This window comes from Rutidosis leptorrhynchoides, chromosome 4, assembly GCF_046630445.1.
Source record: "Rutidosis leptorrhynchoides isolate AG116_Rl617_1_P2 chromosome 4, CSIRO_AGI_Rlap_v1, whole genome shotgun sequence".
NCBI lineage: Eukaryota > Viridiplantae > Streptophyta > Magnoliopsida > Asterales > Asteraceae > Rutidosis > Rutidosis leptorrhynchoides.
Genome location: NC_092336.1, coordinates 529,197,616 through 529,221,004, shown reverse-complemented (window position 1 = coordinate 529,221,004; position 23,389 = coordinate 529,197,616). Strand labels below are relative to the sequence as shown.

Below are 23,389 nucleotides of genomic sequence, written 5' to 3'. Positions count from 1 at the left end.
AGCACATCACAGCGGAAGCATTCTAAGGACCTGAGAATAAAACATGCTAAAAAAGTCAACACGAATGTTGGTGAGTTATAGGTTTAATTGCTCGAGTCATAAACATGTATAAAGATAGACCACAAGATTTCATCAAAAGTTTATCAATAGATTCTACGTAACAGAGCACCCTGGTAACTAAACTTAACGCTATAGTGATAATTACCCCATTCGTTTTAATACACGCAAACCAACGTGTCTTAAACTCAAATAACATACGTCCGTTAAAAGGCTAGCGCTCTAGCTCGGACGGGGATGTCAAGCCCTATGGATCCATATACAATTATTCGCGCCCACCAGTCCATATCCTATGTACTGGCAGCTACTAGTTACCAAAGCTAAGGGATTTCCGGTTTAACTCAGTGTAGAATTTAGTATGTACTTGTGTCTTATCGCGTTTAAAATAAATTGCATGCATTCTCAGCCCAAAAATATTTAAAGTATTTAAAAAGGGAGACTATAAACTCACAGTTCAATATTGAGACTCAATATTGTAGGCAAATTGCATAGACGTAATGACGGTAGATGACTGTATGGTTGGCCTTGGATTCAAGAACAATACCCCAAACAATACCCAATATTTCCTTAGCTTAAAGCGGTTTGAAACCCGAATTAAAACACCCTCGAATATACTTTATTATTATTAACTTAAATTAAAATTATAATTATAATTATAAATTAAAATTTATATTACATAAGAAAATATATTTTGAAGTATTTCGTCGAACAAACTGGCCTTTTTATAGTACTTTTCGATTTACTGTAGCTCATGCGATCGCATGAGTTTTCAGTGTTTTTGCCATGCGATCGCATGGCCGCCTTTCCCGTTTTGTTTACTAGTTCGTCGACATCAAATAGTATTTACTGTAGCAAATAGTGTTTTACTGTAGCAAATAGTGTTTTACTGTAGCAAATAGTGTTTTACTGTAGCAAATCACTGTAGCAAAGTCGTTTTTACTGTAGCACTGTAGCAAAATACGGTTTCACTGTAGCAAATAGTGTTTTACTGTAGCAAATAGTATTTTACTGTAGGAAAGTCGTTTTTACTTGTACATATATATATACATACATATAATTGTTCATGAATCGTCGAGAGTAGTCAAAGGTAATTGTATATATGAAACAGTTCTAAAAATTTTGAGACTCAATCTAACAGACTTTGTTTAACGTGTCAAAATAATAAATCGTATAGAGAATTGGTTTAAATTAGTCAAAATTTTTCGGGTCATCACACTCAGCGACATCAAAACATTTCAGATTAATCATTTTAGAGCGGTAACTCCCATGAACAGCCCATTTGTACTTACGGGCTTGGTCCTCGGAAGACCCAGCAGCAGCCCCAATCAATCCCACAAGTCTTAAAAACTTCTTAGTGAAATCATTAATTGACTCATCACTCCCTTGCTTAATATTCGCATACTCCCGAATCACAGCCTCTTTCTCCACCTCAGAAAAGTACTGACGGAAAAACAACTCCTTGAAATCAACCCAATCTAACGAATCCTCAAAATTGATACCTCCTTTCGCTTGTCTCAAAGCGATCCACCAACGCTGAGCATCCCCTTCTAGTTTATAAGTAGCCAATGGAACCCAAAATCTCTCTTCACAACTAAGCACTCGGTACATCTTCTTAATGTGAGTGATCCAATTCTCAGCTTCAACAGGAGTACTAGCAGTGCTGAATGACAAAGGACGCTGTTTTTGAAACCGTCCTAGCCAAACATGAATAGCATCCCCCGTTACAGCTTTCATCTCCACATACTCATCCTCCTCTTCATCTTCATGCTTAAAAGTCTCGCCACCTTGCTTACGCATAGAGTCAATAGCTTGAGCTACAATGTTGGGTAACAAATTCGTGATTATTTGGTTAATCTTGTTTTCTACCTCCTCCTCAGACATCCCTTTTCTTTTCGGTGCCATCTATGAAGGAGATGAGGATATAACGGTTACGATTAGTAAGAAGGATAACAAGAGAATATGAGAAGTGGAAACATATTATTAATGCGGAAAGAAAATCCTAACCCAAAGTCTACCCAAATCTCACAGGCCATAACTTAGGACGTAAGTTTCTACAAGAGGGAACCTAAGCTCTGATACCATCTGTAAAGACCCTAATCTTACGAATTACAAAACGTATAAATAAAGGTAACTTAAAAGGTAAATGAGCGTTATTCTTATTCGAATTCAAACCATAGTCAAAACACCAAGGTTGACAAACTTATTCAAAAGTGTTAATAAACCAAAATAAACTACTAAATCTTGAAGGAAATCTCTAAGGCAAGGTGCTAAGTTCACTCCACTATACACTCTTCCCTCGTTCCCAACGCCCCCTTGATTACCTGTCGTATAAGAAGGAAAACAAAGAATACGACTGAGCCAAAGCCCCGTGAACGGATATAACAAAGAACAGAGTACAGTATGACATGCATGACAAATTTCAAAACAAGCTTATTTACAAAGTAACTTATTTTTAAATCTAGTTGCAAATATGTATATATCCTTAATAACGAATATGTCGAAATATCAAAGTCACGTACTAAGAGTTAAACAAATATATATATATATATATATATATATATATATATATATATATATATATATATATATATATATCAAATTATCCAAAATGAAATCATAGGGTAGCTACTCCACTAATCATCCATATCAGTGACGTTTCGTATGATACTATGATGAACGTATACCATCAAAACAAAATCCTAGGATCGATCCATACGCCTCCTATCACAAATATATAATAACAATGAGCTCGTACCACCACCGGGCAATCAAAAGGAGACACCGTAGATATAACAAATACACCACTACGGTCGATGCCACGTTACCGGTGTCACAATAATGGGACCTCCATGAATAGGTTACTCTTAGGTACATTTTAAGAAAACGTTTTAACCGATTTATAAATTATAAGTTTTCATATACCCTTTAAAGTGATTAATAGACTTTAAAAGATATTTAAAAAGAATTAATGATATGACTTAAATATTTTACGCTTGACAAAATACTTAAAATGGTTATAATATTGTATGTCGTATTATTTTTAAAATCAAGTGTCAACCCAACCATTCGGTCCAACCTTTGTCATGAGTCATGTTACATAATATTTTAGCCCTTAACAAATTAATAACTTAAACGGGACTTAAAGGAACATGTAAAGCCACATGGAATGAGGGACACTCGATACGAATCACCATACCACTCGCCACACTCACACATGTTCTTTACCGGAATGTTTTCGACATTTTTCGTGGCTGTTTCGAGGCATGGTTTTGACACAATTTTCAAAGGGAAAAATATTATAATTTCCTCAATTAACAAACATAATTACCAACCTCGTTAGTACATCCAAAATGAGGAAATCACAACACAATATATAGACTAACAAATATAACGAATTTCCAAATAAGCATGTTATACCAATAATTTTTTTATACACAATTCGAAACAAGATTTTTAGAGGAAAGATTTACCGAAGCGATCCTAAAACCACCTAGAATATCCGTACCTGTATAGATGCCTAAACCTCACAAGCTTGAAATAGATCCTCCAAAATTTTCCACTAATCTACATAAAATATCCAACTTATTTTAATCATCTTTGTCTCAATATGATAATTTAGTTTTCTGGCGACATCTCTTGTCCATTTCTATTTACATTACTACTTTAGTAGTTCTCTTTGATGTTAACTATTGATGATATATATATATATATATATATATATATATATATATATATATATATATATATATATATATATATATACTAATTAATAGACTTATCTAAGATACATGAACTAAACTGAGAATATTTTGAATATACGTACACATAAGCATATCATCTTCTTGATTTAACTCTTTATTCATATGTATTTGTAACATGTTTCATTTTCTTTTGAATTTTGAAATCATTAACTAATAACACTATTTTAAACCACCCATGTAAATCTATTCTTAATCTTAACTATAACGGTAAGTTACAAATCGAAGCTTCAATATATCGATATCAAGATTACTAGAAGTTTTCAGGTTCTGGTTTATTTTATAAGACTAACTTTCTTTTATATCGTAACTGAAATCGGTGGCGTCAATGGTTAGATTCGATTATATATATGAACACGATGTGATTAATAGAGACTAAAAACAATTTAATATACGATTCAAGTTAAGCAATACCTGTAATACGAACTCGTTTGAACCAAAGCTAACAAATATCATATTCATTTTAGAAGCATAAATCAAATTTTGAAGCATATAAAACACAACTTAAAAATCTATAATCGAATAACGTTGAAAGAATTTTAGGAATTAAAAATGATATTTGATTACTTTGCAAATAAGAATCCGTACCTTAAAACTCTTGAACACTGCAATACGTATCGTAGTGCCAAATTAACCGAGTAGTATCTACCCCTTAAAATTCACGCGTAATAGCTTTAGTAAGATATATTATGGTTTCGAAATTTATATATACATAATATATAAATTTTTTTTTTTTTGAAATAGTGAGTTAATACTTCATAACTCGTTATCTTAATATACCCATTGGTGATTGTGGTGTCGATATCGTCGGTGGTTATGGAGTTGGTGGAGCTTGTGGTGATACAGCTGTTGCTAGTGGTACTTCTGGTGATACTGTATAATAAGTCTAGCTTGTAAATCATGTACCATTCCTGTCAGGGTTTCGATTCTTTCTTCTATCATCTCTATTCATCTGATTTACGGTTAGAACTGGGATAAATAATCTCTAAGATTTTAGAGATTACATAATCACCGTAGAATATTTCTCTGATGAAGTTATGAATCAATACTTCATCGTTTATTGTTGTTGGTACTCCTTGGTGCCTATGGTGCGTATGATGTTGATGTTCGAGGTACAGATCGTGATGTTGAGGCGTGTAATGTGGATGCGATTGTTGGTGGTGGTAATGGTATTGTTGGTGTTGTTGTCGGTGGTACTGTTGCCGCTGATGCTGGTGGTGCCTGTGATGCCTGCAGGTTGCGCATCATGTTCTCCAAAGTCACTACTCGAGCGTGAAGCTTGTTGACTTCTTCTATTACACTGGGATGATTGTCGGTTCGGATGAGCGGATGAATAAGATTTAGAATATGGGATAGTATATAATCATGACGAGATACTCTGGAAATGAGAGAGAAGATGGTGTTTCGAATAGGTTCGCTGGTAAGTGCTTCAGATTCTTCGCCAAGAGGTGAATGTGGTGGATGGAAGGGATCACCTTCTTCTTGTCTCCAATGATTAAGTAGATTACGAACTCATCCCCAATTCATCCAGAATAGATGATGGCTAATTAGTTGATCCATTCCAGTCACACTGCTTTCGGAGCTCAAGTGGAAATCCATATCGGAATAGTTGTCAGAATCTAAGGAATTTGAACAAGATACATGATCCATTTTGTATTGTAACGACCCGGATTTTCCGATCGTTTTATACTTATGAGATTAATATTTACATAAAATAAACCTTACCAACATGATAAGCAATCCAAACTGTTGAGACTTATGTTTTTGAAAAGAGTTTCACACAACGTTTGGCCATCCAATTTGACCGATGATATCACGAACTATATAACACACGATAATTATACGATTATGTATATGTACATATCTATACATATTTAACATGATTTAAGGATGGTTTAACATTTCATTGTGAACTAACAACAATGAGTTATAAGTATACTTTGAGACCACAAACTTAAGTTTTCAAAACGATAACTATATGTAACGTTCTTTGACATATATACTTACAATCTATAATGTGTTGGTGATCTATGTCACCAATATGATTTAAGTGTAATGGGATTAATTTGTAACCAAAATAATCTTGATAAATATCGAACAAGTTTGGGGAAGTGTGGAGTGCACACTTGTTTGAACTTATCTTGATTATGACGGGGGTTCGGGGGCAGCGCCCCCGATAAGCGGGGTCCAAGGGGTGGCAACCCCTGGCGGGGTCCAAGGGGCAGAGCCCCTGGCTAGGTTTATTTTGGCCCGATTTGACCCAAAAATAAAAGCCCAGTTTTGAGCCTCTTTTACAGTTATAAACCCGTCCATATTTGAATTCTCGTTCCGATTCCTCAAAATTTCTACAAGTATATCTAGGGTATATGTAACCGTATCATACCCAGCTTCTATACATATTTACTATTGGTATATACCAACAATAAACTTCAATGATCAGCCACTAGACATGATGTTACATGTGGGAACCAGCCATTTAACCTCATGTGTGACTTTTGTGCAAGAAAACAAACTAAATCTCCTATATATCCATCCCATAATCATGCTATTTTGCACACACACACACATATAATTTCATTTTCAATTTTCTTTCAAGTTAATTCACTCCCTAATCTCTCTTCATTTACCTACTCAAGAACGTATCAATATAGTCATCTGATTTCAAGGAGATTACTTCCAATCTTTCAATCCCACTCCACCACTCTTTTGATTCCAAGATTTTTCTTACCTTTTCCAGTAGCTTTGTCCAAGTAACTTGAGGTAGTAACCTTATTCATAACCTTATTCGATTCATATTTATATAGCTATCTTATTTTGTGTTATAAAATTTTAACAACAAGAACATAGTTTGAGTGATTTCAAACTTGTTCGCAAACTAAATAGATCCTTCTAATTTGATTTTTAATAACACTTCAAGACCTGTAATATATCATATTATGACAAAATCGGATTAATCATATCTTGGCTAATTAACATAATATTTAATATATATTTACTTATGATTTTATTTTATATATTTCAGGACCACCCGTAAACAACACGAGAAGATTAATCATAAGACCTCATGATTGTACGCAACACGTCATTTGACAACACGGTACTTTATGTACGCAACACGTCATTTGACAACATGGTACCATGGGTCAAGATTAATTCTGATCAACACGAATACGATGGGGTCTTTATTTATTTTATTTAAGCAACTAATTGTGGACCACTAACATCGGACTGCTAACTACGGACTAAGAAAATATTAAAAGTATTAAAAGTATATATATATATATATATATATATATATATATATATATATATATATATATATATATATATATATATATATATATATATATATATATATATGTAACGATTACTTGAAAAGAAAATATGTTGATATATTATATATATGGTTAGGTTCGTGATATCTATCGGAGACCAAGTCGAGTTAAATACCTTCAAGACAAAAGTGAGTATATAGTCCCACTTTTAAACTCTAAATATTTCGGGATGAAAATACATGCATTTTATGATTTACGTTATGGACACAAGTGATTAAAAATATATATTCTACGTTGAGTTGTACCACTGGCATACTTCCCTGTAACTTGGTAACTACTATTTACATGAGGTATTGTAAACGCGAATCCTGTTGATAGATCTATCGGGCCTGACAACCCCAACCGGACTGGAGGACCAGTATTCAACGGTTGCACAGTACTTCGTTTCGGTGACTACACTTGGTACGGTGTAGTAAGATTTCATAATAAAGGGAATATGCGACGTTGATTAAATGTTAAGTATGGTTATCAAGTGCTCAACAACTTAGAATATTTTTATTAAAATGTTTATATATGAAATCTTGTGGTCTATATTCATAACGCTGCCGGCTTTAAACCTATATCTCACCAACTTTATGTTGACGTTTTAAGCATGTTTATTCTCATGTGATAACTAAAAGCTTCCGCTGCAACATGTTGAATTTAAGCAAGATCTTGAGTATGCATATTTGTGTCAAAAATAAAACTGCATATCGGAGGATTTGTAATGTAAAATATGTTGGAGGTCGTATTGTTATTATCACATGTAAAGTTTGTAAGTCTAAGATTATCGCTAAACGATAATCATTATTAAGTTGTTTAAACCTTGTATTTGTAATAAAAGCTATGGTTTGTATTGTAAAAACGAATGCAGTTTTTGAAAAATGTCACATATAGAGGTCAATACCTCGCGATGAAATCATATGTTATTGTATTCGTCCTTATGGTTAAGGTCGGGTTATGACATGTGTAATCAAGGAAACGATTTTTGGAATGAAATAGATTATAGGACTAATTTGGTATTCTTCAATACATAGTTTACATATGTATTTATAATACCAGAATCTCATAAGTTACGGAGGATTTTACGGAAGATGTCAGGAAAAGTTTACTGTAATTGATATGTCAAGATATGAATTTTGTCTATACACTATCTATGCAATCAATGTAATAAGACGCGTTTAGACTTAAGATGATAGACAGGTAATTTCCGACAAGAAATGATAAGCAAAACTTTTGACATGCAGACACGGTCGAAGTCCAGATTTACTAATGCATTCTAACAACTATCACTTAGACACACTCATGCAAGACCTGGTTCGCTAAGACCAACGCTCTGATACCAACTGTGACGATCGCTCCAAATCCATATGGACGAATACGTCATTCATCGATTTCATTATGAGGTATTTGACCTCTATATGATACGTTTTATAAACATTGCATTCTTTTGAAAAGGTATACCTTAAATGAATATTTAAATCCAAGGTTTTCGACATCTGATGATTTCTACATATAGACAATCACCGTAAATAATAGTTTACAATAATACATGATGATGGTTTTGTGAATGCAACGTTTTCTTGAATAAAGCATGTATGACTCCATGCACAAAGCTTGTCTAACATATAAGCAAATAGCGGAAGACTTCTAGGGAACCTGAGAATAAACATGCTAACAAGTGTCAACACAAAGGTTGGTGAGTTCATAGTTTTAATGTTTCGCATAATCTGTATATAAAGGTGGATCACAAGATTTCAGTTGTTTCATCCAGAAACGTTTATCAAAATATTCTACAAGATTGAGCACCCTGGTAACTAAACTTTAACGTATATATAATAAGTACCCCTGTTTTAACATACATGCAACCAACATGTACAATACACGTCAACCAACGTGTACTAAACTCAAATAGCATACGTCTGTTTTATAGTTCAGGCTAGGGTTTCTAAACCTGGAACAAACGGGGATGTCAAGCCCTATGGATCCATATACAACTACTCGCGCCCACCAGTTCTTATAACTGGCAGTTACTAGTTACCAAAGCTAAGGGATTTTCGGTTCAAACTCAGTGTAGAATTTAGTATGTACTTGTATCCATTGCGTTTAAAATAAAGTGCATGTATTCTCAGTCCAAAAATATAGATTGCAAAAGCAATTAAAAAGGGAGCATATGAAACTCACCTTAGCAGCACATAAAGTCGTTCACCGAAACGTGACCGAAACTCGGAATACCAATTAACCGTAGATCTCAACCTAGAGAACATATTTTGGTCAATAAATGTCTTATCAAGCTAGGTCTGGTCATAGTGTATCACAATCCTAATGCTCGAGATCGACATACAAAAGTTATCAAAAGTCATTTCAAAAAGTCAATCTGACTCAATACTATAGTTGAATGATCATGGCAATCGAAACATTTTAACATTTCACATAGTTTTCCAATTCTTGTAAAATTAGACTATAGTTTTTATAAGGCTTTAGAATATGATAAAACAATCAATTTTGACAATTGCTCAACAAGACGAGACGTGCCTTATATAGAAATTCATTTACTCGATTAGTAATATTTGAAAATTCAATTTATCAATCTTATAAACAAGTTGTTTAAATATCAATTGCAGATTCAAAAGCAATTTCAATTAATGTTAATCATAATTCAGTTGACCATATCTTTTAATTCATTCATTGAAATTACTCGATTTTTAAATGAAAAGTTATTGATTTTTTGCCAGCTTTCCAAAAACATGCATATCATATACCTTTTATCAGTAATATATGTATTAAATTCATGATTCATTAATGACTAAATTTAACATACAAACATGCATAAACATATATACTCAAGCACTAGTCAGGGATGCACTATTAATATATAAAATATAAGATATGAATGCTCACGTATCAATATTGTGATTCAATATTGCAGGAAAGTACGTAGACGTAACGGAGATGATAAACACTAGTTTGACTTGCAAATAATACCCATGAACATTACCCATAACCTTCATAGCTATAACCCATAATTTCCTTAGCTTTAACCCGTTTGAGAACCCATTTTGAAAGTGACACGCTCATGACCTCGTCGTAGTATTTTATGTATAATAATACTACTACTAATAATAATAAGATTAATAATAATAATATTAATCTTAATAATAATAATAATAATAATAATAATAATATAAATAATAATACGGAGTAAAGATAGATAGATGTGTGTGTTTGTGAAGTAAACTGATCGAGCTTTTATAGATGTCTCCTGAATTCAGACCCCATGCGATCGCATGGGTTCTGTGCATATATGCCATGTGATCGCATGGCTGCTCCTGCCAGCTCACATTTGTTTTATAATTTAGCTCGTAGACATAATTAAATATTAATATAATATATATAATTTAAATTAATTAATTATATATTATGTTATATTCTCGTGCATAGTTGATTTGTAATTTTTGTTCCGATAAGTCGTACGTCGACTTATGTCCCGGTTCCGATTTTTCGAACGTTACTTCGTACGCTTAGAAAACTAGCACTATACGTTTAGTGACTCGTACCTTTGTCAAAATATAGACTTAAATTATCCATAAACTATACCACTCGAAATATAACTCATACATTTGAGTGTTTTGGTCATTTACTTCTATAAATCATCGTCTCGTAATTTATTAATATAATAGTATTTATCAAACGTTTCATAACCAAGTTAATATCTATTCTCAATATTTATAAACACATTTTTAAATATACGTCGCAATCTATTCATACAATTAATACTTGTTACGCTTTCAAGTTATAGTATATATATGTATCTATTTACATATAATTGTTCGCGAATCGTCGAGAACAGTCAATGGGTAATTGAACATATGAAAGTAGTTCAAAAATATTGAGATTCAGTTTTACAGACTTTGCTTATCGTGTCGGAAACGTTAATCATACAAAGATTAAGTTTAAATTTGGTCAGAAATTTTCGGGTCATCACAGTATGCCAACTCTTCAAGTGGGTATGATCATGATATATATTTTGTTTTACAATGAGTTATCTATTTTCAAGACAAAACCATGTTCATATTTTCTGTTATCAGATTGTTTACGGCCTTTAATCTTTATCTTTTGTATTATCAGACTGTTTATGTATCTTTAATCTATGCAGACATCATATAATCAAAGTTGTGTTCAAGTGATACTTAAAGACCTAGTGACAAAGAAGGTAAATTAGTTTTGGCATTTATAACCTTAAATGGGCTTGGGTACTCTATGATGTCGAGGTTGATGTACACTTAAATGCAAACATAGTTGCCAAAGCTGTAAGTCGTATGATTGTTTGACTATTTACTTCCTTTAAAATTTCTCTCATATTGTTCTTTTAAGTGGGATGCTAATCTTAGGGTCGTTTGACTTTTTACAACCTCTTCTGCGTAGGAGACAAAGGCAACGAAGGAGTCCAGAGTCCCTGATATTTTCAATGCGTTGAGGTATTTTATTATGTTTTAACGATTGCATTTTCATTTGTACGCTTAATGGATATGCCTATCTAATTGTCAAGGTAATCTTAACTAAACGAATAACAATTTAAATTTGTTCAATACCTAAAACATAGAAAATCAACAGTTTCATTTAAAAGAACCCGTGGTTCCACGGGTCCTTTCACTAGTATTTTATTGTTATCCTCTAAAATATACATAACTCTTTATTGTTAAAAATAAAAAGTTAATAGTTGTGAGGCATTTATTCATAATATTTGTATTTTTACTAAATTTTATTTTGAATTCACAATTTGTAAGCATTGTAACTATTCTTATAATTCACGTATTCAACATTATAGTTATTGGAGGATGACCTTATTTTGACAGTTTTACTAAGTATGGCCTTAGCATGATTGCTTCAAAGTTCAGAAAACCTATGAGGCTAGACTTTTGTATTAGTACTATGTGTATGCAAGGCTGCAACTGGCTGGGGTCCCGCTCCCAGGTGAGCGGGCAGCGCCCCTGGCTGGGGTCGAGGGGGCAGCGCCCCTCGCGGGCTCGGGGCAGCGCGCCGAAACCTCAACTGAAAAGACATTATATGTTACTATACGTTCTAATGAAAAGGTGTCATCTAACACCATTTTCCGCTCAAATGAAAGGTTACAACCTTTCAAACAATAACTGCTAATAATCTGTTTTATTAAAAACATTTTTGGCATTCTCTACATTCATTCAAACAAATACAGAAACACACACAAATTCTCTAATTCGTGATTTTGATTTCCTCTTGCCTGGAAACAAAAACGTTCTTGTCTTATCCTAATTAGGATTTCGTGTTAATCCGATGCTTGTGAGGGGCGAAATACTTAATTAGAAAAGTGTTTCACGATTCAGGAACCAATACAATTATCTGTTTTCATACCCGTTATCTTACATGACCTTGTTGTTCTATGTCTTGGTTTAGGTGCGTCATAGATTTTCTTTGCTTTTGCTAGTCATGTTTTTGCTTTGTATGTTACAGCTTAGTTTGTGATTGTTTGTGAGGTCGTAAGGCGCTCGTGGTCGTTGTTCTTATTTGTATTTTATATTATATTTATAAATAATATATACTGGGTAAACTATTCATCGAAAAAAATGTTATAGTCATTTTGAATTAATAAAATTTTATTTTCTTGAACTATTTTTAACTTTAGAAACTTTATGGGTTTTCAATAATTTATAGGATATAATATAGTTTAACTTTAATAAATAAAAATAGTTGAAATGCTAATGAATTCATATTCAGAATATAACTCAATAAACATATTAAACTTAACATTTAAATATATAAAAAATTCTTACATTAAGTTCTATAAGAGAGTATTTATTTATTTTACTTGAAAATGCACGAGAATATTATTTTAAATGATTTATGTTGAGTTGTAATTTAAAGTTTATCGTTTAAAAGTTGAAGGGCATATTTCAATCTCCGCCCAAAGCATCAATATTATAAAGACCGGCCTTCCCGCTACACATCTTATAAGAATCACAAGCATGCTTCTTGTAAGTGTTACATTTTTAATGGTTACTATTACTACTTTCTCCGTCTTATATTAACAATCATGTTTTGATTTGAAGGGTCTTTTCTTTTTAACTTTGACATAAAATATTTTTATTTGTAAAAAATATAATTTGATAAAAGTTATGTCAGTGGATTGGTTTTTGAAATTTTTTTTACCGGTATAACGTTTATCAAGTATTATATATCACAAACATAATATATTAAAATCAAAGTTGGAAAGAAAAAACTTTTAAAGTCAAAACAAAAGTATTAATATTGGACGAATGAACTATTATTTTCACTGGTTTTTATTTATACTTTTACTAATTTACTATAGTTACACTCCGTAATTAGTAGTTAAATAAGAAAAAGAAAATGTACATTTGGAAATAACTTTTTTGCTCCGTTGGTCCCTTGAGTATACCCATTTTGCAATTAGCGCCCCTCAATTTTTTTTTGCATTCAGCATCCATTGATTTTCAAAAATGTACATTTAGTATCCACCCATAAACCTGTCGTCCAATTTGTTCGTTAAGTGCCACCACATTATTAACACGTGATGAACATTTTCAGAATTTTACTTCACTTTCAACCTCTCTTGCTATGTTGGTCCTTCATTTTTATATCATTTAGCTACGTTGATCCCTTCATTTTACAATTGTTGTGTGGGTGGTCCCTTCACCTAACTTTTGATAAAACAATTTGTTAACTCTTGACATGTGCATTGCATGTGAAGGTAAATACGTCTTTTTACCCTTAATATTCATCTTCATCTCCATATTTATCTTCTTCACTAAAACATCAAAAACCCTATTTTAGTTAACCCATCAAAATCAAACACATAACATAATTGTTATTGTACGAGCGATTTTTTTTTTTCAAACTCTTGAAATCAAATAGAAATTAACGGACTTTCAAACTCTTGAAACCAATTAAAAATTGTTAATGCGCGAGCGGTTTTTCTTTTTGACGTGTTTGAAAATGAAGATGGAGATGGAGATGAAGATTAAATTGACGATGGGGGTAAAAGACATATTTACCCTCACATGGAATGCACATGTCAAAAGTTTACAAATTTTTTAACCGAAAGTTAGACAGAGGATCATCCACGCAAAAATTGTAAAATGAAGGGATTACCGTAGCTAAATAGTATAAAAATGAGGGACCAACAAAGAAAAAGACTGAAAATAAAATAATAAGACGAAAATACTTATTACGTGTTAATTGAGTAACGACACTTAACGGATAAATTGGACGCCAGTTTGACGAAGAAATAATGATTGCACTTTTGTAAAAATCAAGGGATGGTGAAAGGAAAAAAAAAAGAATTTGAAGATGCTGATTACAAATTTACATTTACATATTAACTAACAGACAAAAAGTTATGAATAGTATCAGGGGCATTTTCGACTTTTCCCTTTTCTTTTTTAATTTTAACTAAATTTCATTTTACCAACAAAGGCCCCCACACTTTTTTTAAAAATTCAAATCGACCCCCCAAACAGGGGGGTAAAGTGTCAAATAATCATTTTCATAAAAAAAATCTTAAATAAACTCCACCCAAATATTCAACTGGTCATATATTCTCGTTCGCAACGAGTTAAATTTTTCCGACACCATCGTTAAACTCGAAATAATTTTAGGAACACAATGTCACTAGCTATACGCAAAACGGACGCTTTTTAAAAAGTTATGAATAGTATCAGGGGCATTTTCGACTTTTCCCCTCTCTTTTTTTAATTTTAACTAAATTTAATTTTACCAACAAAGGCCTCCACACTTTTTTGAAAAATTCAAACCGACCCCCCAAACAGGGGAGTAAATTGTCAAATAACCATTTTCATAAAGAATCTTAAATAAACTCCACCCAAATATTCAACGGGTCATATCTTCTCGCTCGCAACGAGTTAAATTTTTCCGACACCATCGTTAAACTCGAAATAATTTTAGAAACACAATATCACTAGCTATACGCAAAACGGACGCTTTTTAAAAACGCTAAATATTTGGGGTACTTTTCATACACGTTGATTTTGCGTTAAATTTTTAAAAGTCGACAATTGCATAGCGAAACGCGGAGATGCACATATATTGTTAATTTAAAATAACATTTAAATCTCTCACGGGTTATACCTTTTAGTTCGACTCGAGTTGCGCTTCAACGACATCATCGTTAGTCACAAAATAATTTTATTAAACGCAATAAAATACATTAAAAATCGAATTCGTATACCAAAGCTAGGTTAGATAACTAGTTGGAACAATAGAGAAAAAATTCTTGGAAATAGGTTTAACCCAATCAATAAACGGGGAAATGGTGTCGTCTCCGGTAGAAGAAGTGGAAGTGGAAGCCGAAGAACAACAACAGTCATCCATGGATGTCGATACTACTGCAATTCCGTCTCACTCTGAACCTCAACAATCAGATCATAAACAACACGATATACACATGCAAGATCCAAACCCTACCGAATTACCACCACCTCATTGCGAAACCCTAGATCCCCCAAACCCTAATCAATCAGACAATAAACAACTAGATGAAAACAAAAATCATACGATTGTCGTTGAAAACGATCAAACTCAACTTCCACCGCCACCACGAATGACGTCACCAAGGCCACGTCAGAACAACAAACGCAAGAAAGGTAATTTTTTTAAACGGAAATCATCGATGAAAAAGATGAATAATCTAACCGCTATATTGAATCCTAAACCATTTAGACCTACAATAGCATTGAACTCAGTTAAACATGAAGATGTGTTGAAGCGATTAGGGTTATATGAATTTAGCAAAATTGAGTTTGACCGTACTGTTCGAAAGGATTATATAGTTCAGTTCATTGTGAATTACGATGCTAAGAAACGGTGTAGTTTCGTGAATGATACGAGGATTGTTGTGACTAGGGCTGCTTTAGCTAAGACTTTGAAACTGCCTGTTAAAGTAGAAAAGGGGACTAGTAATGTTGATGAGGTTGATTTGGATTCAGAGGTGTTTTCGGATGAGGCGATTGGGTTTATTGAGGATTTTGTTATGAACTGGATGTTGTTAGGCGAAATGCCGTTGGTTATGCCTACTGAGATTGAGAATTGGACTAGGTGTATTAGGGATGGGCATCCTGAAAAATTGGATTCGGCTAGTTTGATTTGGTATAGAGTTGAGAGAGAGCTGGCTCAAGGAGATAAGCTAACAGATTGTTACTACGCGTCTCATTTACAGTACTTGATAAGGGCTAATCGTCCTGAACTCTTTGTGGATAGTGATGATGATGTTGCTGATGATGTGTGTGAAGAAATTACTACTAAAGTTGATGATGTGGCTGATAATGATTGTGAAGAAATTACTAAAGTTGATGATGTGGTTGATAATGATTGTGAAGAAACTGTGAAAATAGGCGATGTGGTTGATAATGAGTGTGAAGAAATTACTAAAGTTGATGATGTGGTTGATAATGATTGTGAAGAAACTGTGAAAATAGGCGATGGGGTTGATAATGATTGTGAAGAAGTTACGAAAGTTGATGATGAAAGAGAAGATAAAGAAGAGAAAGATGAGAAAGAAAAGGATGAGGAAAACGAGAAAGAAGAGGAAGATGAGAAAAATGAGAACGAAAAGAAAGAAGAGAAGGGAGAGAAAGTAGAAGATGAAGAGAAATATGAGAATTTAGGGAAAGTTTCACTAGTTGAAGAACATGATATTGAGTTGACATTAGGACCAGATGTTGAGGAATTTGTACACGAAGGGGTAAAGAAAGATGATGAAATAATGGTGGATGATGAAGAAGTTAAGGCGGCTGAGGAGGAGGAGGAGGTGGAGGAACGGGAGAAATGGGATTTGGGTGGGAAGAACATTTTGGGTGATCATTACTTGCAGCGTTGTGAAAATAGTGATTTGAATAGTCTTGAGGAAAGACAGGTTGAAAAAGGTGAAGATGAACAACTTGAACAATTGGACTGTGAAGATGTTGAAGAAGAAGAAGAAGGAGGTGAAAGGTTGGATGAAGGGTTTGATATGGAGGCGAATGATTCAATGGATAGAGATGGGTTGGCTGATAATTATCTTCAAGGAATGGAAACATCTCACATTCCTTATAATAACTCTCATGGGATGTCTTCCATGGATTTATTTGGATCAAGAGATGAAACGTTTATGTCTCATGGTGGTCCATCTTTTTTTAATAATGGTGGTAAAAGAGTAATGGAGCCTGATGAAGAAGATTTACACCATCATGACAGATACAATAAGAGGCTGAAATCAAGTGATCTTGGTTACTGCTTTGAGCAAATGCAGCAATGGATGGAGAAAGCGAAGATGGTAATTGAGTCAAAAGAACAAAGTTTTACAAATTCACAATATAGCCAGCAATACGAGTTGAATCAGCTGCAAGAACGTCATAATTTGTTAGAAGACATGATAAAGTCGAAAGATGAAGAGTTGCAAAAAAAGCACACTGAGGTGTTTCGGCTTGAACGTGAGCTGTATCTAGTGGGGGATATTGTAAAGGGTTACAAAAAAGCATTGGATGTTACTCGGTTTAAATTTGATGAATACAGGAAAAAGCATGTTCTTTTTGAAGAACCACTTTACAAAGATGCTGGCCCTGGTGGTCTGGTTTTGAGTACAGAATTGGAGAAGCAAAGATTAAAGCAAGAAGAAGATAAGATGAAGTTTATGATGGTTGCAAAGAATCTTGAAGATCAATCTCTTTATGTTCTTAAAATGCATGATGATAAAGTTTCAATGCTGGGTGATAAATTGATGTCTATTGAAAATGAAGTGAAAAGGCTCAGAGAATCTTTTTTACAAAGTAAAGAAACTCAGAAGGGTCAGGATGAACATGAACAGTTAGCTGATGAACATGAAGACAATCAGAAGTCAATTGGTCAACAGTTAACTGCTGAACATGAAGAGAATCAGAAGTCAATTGGTCAACAGTTAACTGCTGAACCTGAACAGAATCAGGAGTCGGTGGATAAGCATGAGTTAACTGCTGAGCTGGAAGACAATAAGAAGTCAGTGGATGAACACCAGTCAACTGCTGAGGTTGAAGACGTACATAAGTCGGTGGGTGAACAAGGGTTTACTGCTGAGCTGGAAGACAATAAGAAGTCAGTGGATGAACACCAGTTAACTGCCGAGCTTGAAGATGTACAGAAGTCGGTGGGTGAACAAGAGTGTACTGCTGAGCTGGCAGACAATCTGAAGTCCGTTGATGAACAGGAATCAGCTGCTGAGCTGGAAGACAGTCAGAAGTCTCTTGATGAAGTACTTGTGATTGATGCTACAGTCGAAAGTGCTCCTCTTGATGCTGATGAATTAAAGGTTTGACATTTGGACAAACCCTTTTACATTATCATATTGGAAATTTGGAATAACTAACAAGTTGAGTCCACTTTAAGAACTTGATTGGTATTGTTCATAGGTGGCAATATGGCTGGGCAGGGTAACAGGTTAATAGAGGTAAAAAAAATTGTTACGGGTTGAAATGTTTGGTGTTTACTTGAATTGTTTCGACGTGTTTTTGTGCTTTTTTACCGTTTCTTTTAAGCTACCTTGTTAACTTTTGTGCCTTTTACCCATTGAGAGCATATGAAATCTAAGGTTTTAAAGTCATCGGGGTACTCGTAGTGACTAGTGAGTACTGGGTCTTGGCGGGTAGTACTCGGATTGACTTTTTGTAGGTTAAAATATTAGATTTTTTTAAACCATTTGTTTATAGACTAGAGGGTGAAGAACGTTGGTGAACAGCACTAAAGATTTAGACCAATGGAAACGAAAGCATCCCAAAGTGATTTATTTAAATTAGACTATTTTCAAACATATTAAAATCTTAGCTGACTTTGACAGAATATTTATTGTTGACCCAGTTTACAGTCTGGGTCAGACCACATCGCCTTGCATTACCACGAGTCACACGTACTCGGCTGAGTTGACCAATTTTTACATCCATGGATATAACATACATCTATCCGTATTTATATAAGTACTTTGGTTGCCATTTAGATTTGTTTAATTGTCTCTGTTTATATATTTGTTTAATTTATGGTATATATATTCATTACAAAATGACTTAGAGGTTGGTGCTCTCGTATTCTCATAAAGAGGTTTCAGGTTCAAACCTCACTAGTATCATATCTCTGGATGACTAGGTCAAGAGTCAAATCCCGTTCGTTTATGCCATGCCTATATATCCACCATTATTTGAAAGCACTATGTTAAATGCATAACACCTTGGAATATCAGGGAGTTAAATATGATTGGATGAGGAACTATAAGAGATCACCAAATAGTTTTTGTTTTTCTTTAGTATTCTAAAAAAATTAAAACCTTTAAATGCTAGAATCCTAATGACCTAACTATAGCTACTGTATGATTATGTAACACGTCATTACATATTGCATGTCCTCTGCAAATTGAAAACACTCGCAAGAGATAGTCATAGTTTAGGAAGCCCCTTATTTTACTTTAAAGAACGAGTCTTGTGGACACTGCTAGTTTGTTATAATGAAATTATAGTAGGTAATTGTAATGAAATTGGGCAAGTAGGTAATCGTTTCATCAGAGTAATATGTCAGAAGTTCACAATTATTTATGTTCAAAAAGAACAACTACATTTTATGAATCGATATATTGATGATAATAGTATGTTAATTTGAAGGTCTTTGTGATTGAAAATGGATTTTAATTTTCTTCGACTGTTTATACTTTTTCTTTATCACACCATGTAACAAATGATGCTTCATCCATTGCAGGAAAAGGTAGATGGTGAGAACTGAACTTGAGACGAACGGTAATAATTTGTATGCAGGTTTGGAATTCTGCAGACCTTTTTTCTAATTAAAAGGAAATTAGGTCCCACTGGTACATTATGCTTTTGTTTAGCGCCCTTATTGTTAGACGTTGACTCTGGCATAGGAACATATGAACAGTTGGTCATCCGGTACACAAGCAATATTATGGTAGGGTTCACGCATCGGACTCTTTCAATAATATTATAGCCAGCATATATTAGATGGTAGTTATGATGTTTAAATTATCATCCTTCAAAGCTTTGCTCTGTATCTTTTATCTGCTAACTATCCCAGTTTCGTCAATCTTGTATCTTAGCTAATGGACTTGCAGGCATCATATTGCCCTTCTGCAACACTTGCCATAAGCCACCAACAACATGATGGTGGTGTGATGTGGACTGGTTTGAGAACATTAGAATTAGAAATGCTTTCTAAAAGGCGTGAATTGAATACAAACCAATTTAAAGGTTCAAAAGGGCGAACTCATTCACATATGGTATTTACCACAATGACGAATATACTTATAATAAAGGATATGAATTTGAATAAGCTTTCTCATCTCTCAACTTTAAGACCAGTTCTTGCGGGACGTTTTTTTCTCAACGTTGTGTGATATGGCACACTTGCAACGCCTACACTTATGAAGCGTCGTGGGACAACAATTTTAAGGCGTGTAGTGTAACCACGGATAAAAAAAATGAAGCTAGAAATGGGTTTGGCTTTTTAATTTAAAATAAATTTATTTATATATACTCGATTACTAATCATGTTTACCACATTATCGACAATCATATACAATCGTCTTTTGCAAGTCTGCAACTTTATCTAAATTATCCCTCTTTCTCACAGCATTGTCACGTCACACAATAACTCTACGACATTCCCCACAACATCTCAAACCATAGAATACAGTCCAACTATTTATTAATGCTCTTATTTCCCCTTACCAAATATGTCCCTATCCCTTTCATCCAATATCAGTGATTTAGGAGCATAAATATACTATTGGAGGAGATGGCATAAGCAAGTCTATATTCTGGATTGGATATTGCGCGAATTAATCAACCGGAATATGTAATAGAAAGAGAGGTCACATCATACACTATGGACGATTAATAGAGTATGTTAAAGCTATGCAAATTATACGCATGTGCATTTTAGTTAATATGAATAAAAGATCAAGAAGCCTGTTGTACAATACTAGCATGTGTTTTAGCTCTGGCCCCCTACCTCTCTGATCACACCTTATTATTGAGGGGGTCAAGGCCATTTTAAAGGTCTGTTGCTCTCTGGTCACAAGTGGCGGAAACAGCATAGGGTGGGGTGAGGGGAAGATGCCTCCAGTCAATTTTAAATTTCCAGACTTTTTTAGTCTTAAAATTTTTAATTTTTTAAGTTTACTCCAGTAAATTTGAAATTTTAACGCTTAAAATTTGATTTTGTCACCAAAAGTCTTCATATTCTGCTCAAAAGCTTCCAGATTTTGCCCCCAACTAGAAAGCACGTGACCCAAAGTTTTTTTTGCCCCTGTTGAATTTTTTTTTTATGTTTTCACCACTGTGGATCACACCTTATTATTGAGGGGGTCAAGGCCATTTTAAAGTTACGTTGCAAAGTTCTAAACAACATACTGTAGTTCCATAAACTATGGTTAAGGTCAACGCCGCTCCACATGGGTATACCTGCCGCCCCTTTGAATTTTACTATCTCAGTACAACGGCGTACATGAAAGTCTTTTATGTAAGAAATCTCAATTGCTAAAATATTATCTTAAACATATCTGTCGACGTTCAAGTTTTGTAATTTGTCTTTATATGCACACAAATTTCGAAAAAAAATAATAATCACAATTCTAACAAAATTTATACTTTTACATGCAACGAATCATATCAATCAGTTTATTGCCTTTCAAGATCTTCAACTCCATCTTGTGTACAAGAGTTAACACGTCTTGTAGAACGATCCATACTAAGCATCCTCCTAAAAGAACTCAATCTCGAATTAGTCCCGTTAACTTTTGCAGATGTTTGTACCATTTCATCAGATGTGCCTTCTATACTAGTTGTAATTACACAATCCGTACATTCTATTGGCGGAGCTGAAGGTGGGCCCGCACTAATCCCGAGCCGAGTACTCGGCTCACGAGGTAAGGGTTGTATGGTCGCACCTGAGCTCACCTCATGGCGACAAATAGGACAACTGGATTGTGAGCCTAACCATTTGTCAATGCACTCAGCATGAAAATGGTGCTTACAATTCGGCAAAGCTCTAATTATCTGACCATCCTCAAACATGCTTAAACAAACCGCGCATTCAGGGTTCGACCCCGAATGTTCTGGTTCATGATTCTTGTCTTTATAAATGAGTGTAGGGAGAGAGGCTATAACCATGGGTTCAAGACCCCTTTTGGGTGGCTCTTCGGAGTGGATACGGGTCACAAACCCGATCTGTCGAAGAGCCACTCGTCGTTGTGCTTGACGACGGAGTATGTACCTGGCGTATATGTGTAGCATGGTTACTACTATCACGACAACTGATAACGATATAATTGCAATTATTAATATTCTACTGTTTACATCCGGGGAGTTCGCACGATAGAACGATGGATCATTATCACGTGGATGATCGAAATCCGGCATGGTTCGGGCTACGTGCACCACTGGAAGAATAGAGACAGGTTTGTTTTGAAGGTCTGAATTGGATACGAAAGAAGTGGTATATAAATGGTGTAATGTGGGTTGGTTTATAGTGTGTGAATTTGACTAATTATGGTGAATTGCGTGGCTAGTTGGGTTAAGTTTTTCAAAGATGAAACCGTAGGGACCTCTGTTTCAAAGAAGTTGACTTTGACTATTGACTTTAGTTATCGATCTCTAATTGCTTCATTTTCTCATAATTTTTTTTGTTCCTTGAGTTTTTTGCAATAGAGTATATGTTTCTTTGATTTTTGAGTATATGTGGTCGATGAAATATAAAGATAGGAGTAAAACATTACTCTGAATAATTTATTTTAAAAGATAATATGGTCACCTAATGTTTCATTGACAAACAAAAGATAATATGGTCACCTAATGTTTCATTGACAAACAAAGATTTAACTAAGGTACTATATATTTTTGTTGCATGATATCCCGCTAATAGAGTATATGGAAGATGCTCTTAGTTTAATGGCGTCTAAATGAGATAATCCCAAAATGTTGGACACGTACACGAGTACTATGTGTGTTGAAGCATGGGGTCGACCTAATTTCATGCAAGCCTTAATCGAAGTTTCAGGATGAAATTTGGGTTGACGCCACATAGGGGTGTTCATCGGTTTAGTTAACACCGTTTAAACCGAACATCAAATCGAAATCGATCCGAAAAAATCCAAACCGATTTATAAAATGGTTTTCGGATCGAGCGAACCCGAAAACCGAATTCAAATTTGGTTTTCGGTTCGGTTTTTGGTTTTGAAAT

General features: G+C 34.1%; 3 protein-coding genes across 3 annotated transcripts in view; 1 reads left to right on the top strand and 2 right to left on the bottom strand.

Moving 5' to 3' along the window:
* LOC139842565 (uncharacterized) overlaps window positions 1–1,959 on the bottom strand; it is a 63,000-nt gene extending 61,041 nt beyond the window's left edge. Inside the window, exon 1 of the mRNA XM_071832688.1 lies at window positions 1,274–1,959. Coding sequence (XP_071688789.1) covers window positions 1,274–1,959 — 686 coding nt within the window. The remainder of the gene's footprint in view (window positions 1–1,273) is intronic.
* A 13,460-nt stretch (window positions 1,960–15,419) lies between these two features.
* LOC139844987 (uncharacterized) lies at window positions 15,420–20,410 on the top strand. The gene is made up of 2 exons (XM_071835209.1): window positions 15,420–18,461; window positions 19,892–20,410. The coding sequence occupies exons 1-2, from the start codon at window positions 15,453–15,455 to the stop codon at window positions 19,913–19,915; spliced, it is 3,033 nt and encodes a 1,010-aa protein (XP_071691310.1). The 5' UTR covers window positions 15,420–15,452; the 3' UTR covers window positions 19,916–20,410.
* A 1,281-nt stretch (window positions 20,411–21,691) lies between these two features.
* On the bottom strand, window positions 21,692–22,622 carry LOC139844986 (E3 ubiquitin-protein ligase ATL41-like). The gene has a single exon (XM_071835208.1). The coding sequence runs from the start codon at window positions 22,567–22,569 to the stop codon at window positions 21,829–21,831; it is 741 nt and encodes a 246-aa protein (XP_071691309.1). The 5' UTR covers window positions 22,570–22,622; the 3' UTR covers window positions 21,692–21,828.
* Between the last annotated feature and the right edge of the window lie 767 nt (window positions 22,623–23,389).

Excerpts from the sequence above, each read along its gene's own strand:
- LOC139844986 (XM_071835208.1), bottom strand. The coding sequence starts at position 22,569 with ATGCCGGATTTCGATCATCCACGTGATAATGATCCATCGTTCTATCGT.
- LOC139844987 (XM_071835209.1), top strand. The coding sequence starts at position 15,453 with ATGGTGTCGTCTCCGGTAGAAGAAGTGGAAGTGGAAGCCGAAGAACAA. Across the intron at positions 18,462-19,891 it reads TTGATGCTGATGAATTAAAG|GAAAAGGTAGATGGTGAGAA; the intron begins GTTTGACATTTG and ends CATCCATTGCAG.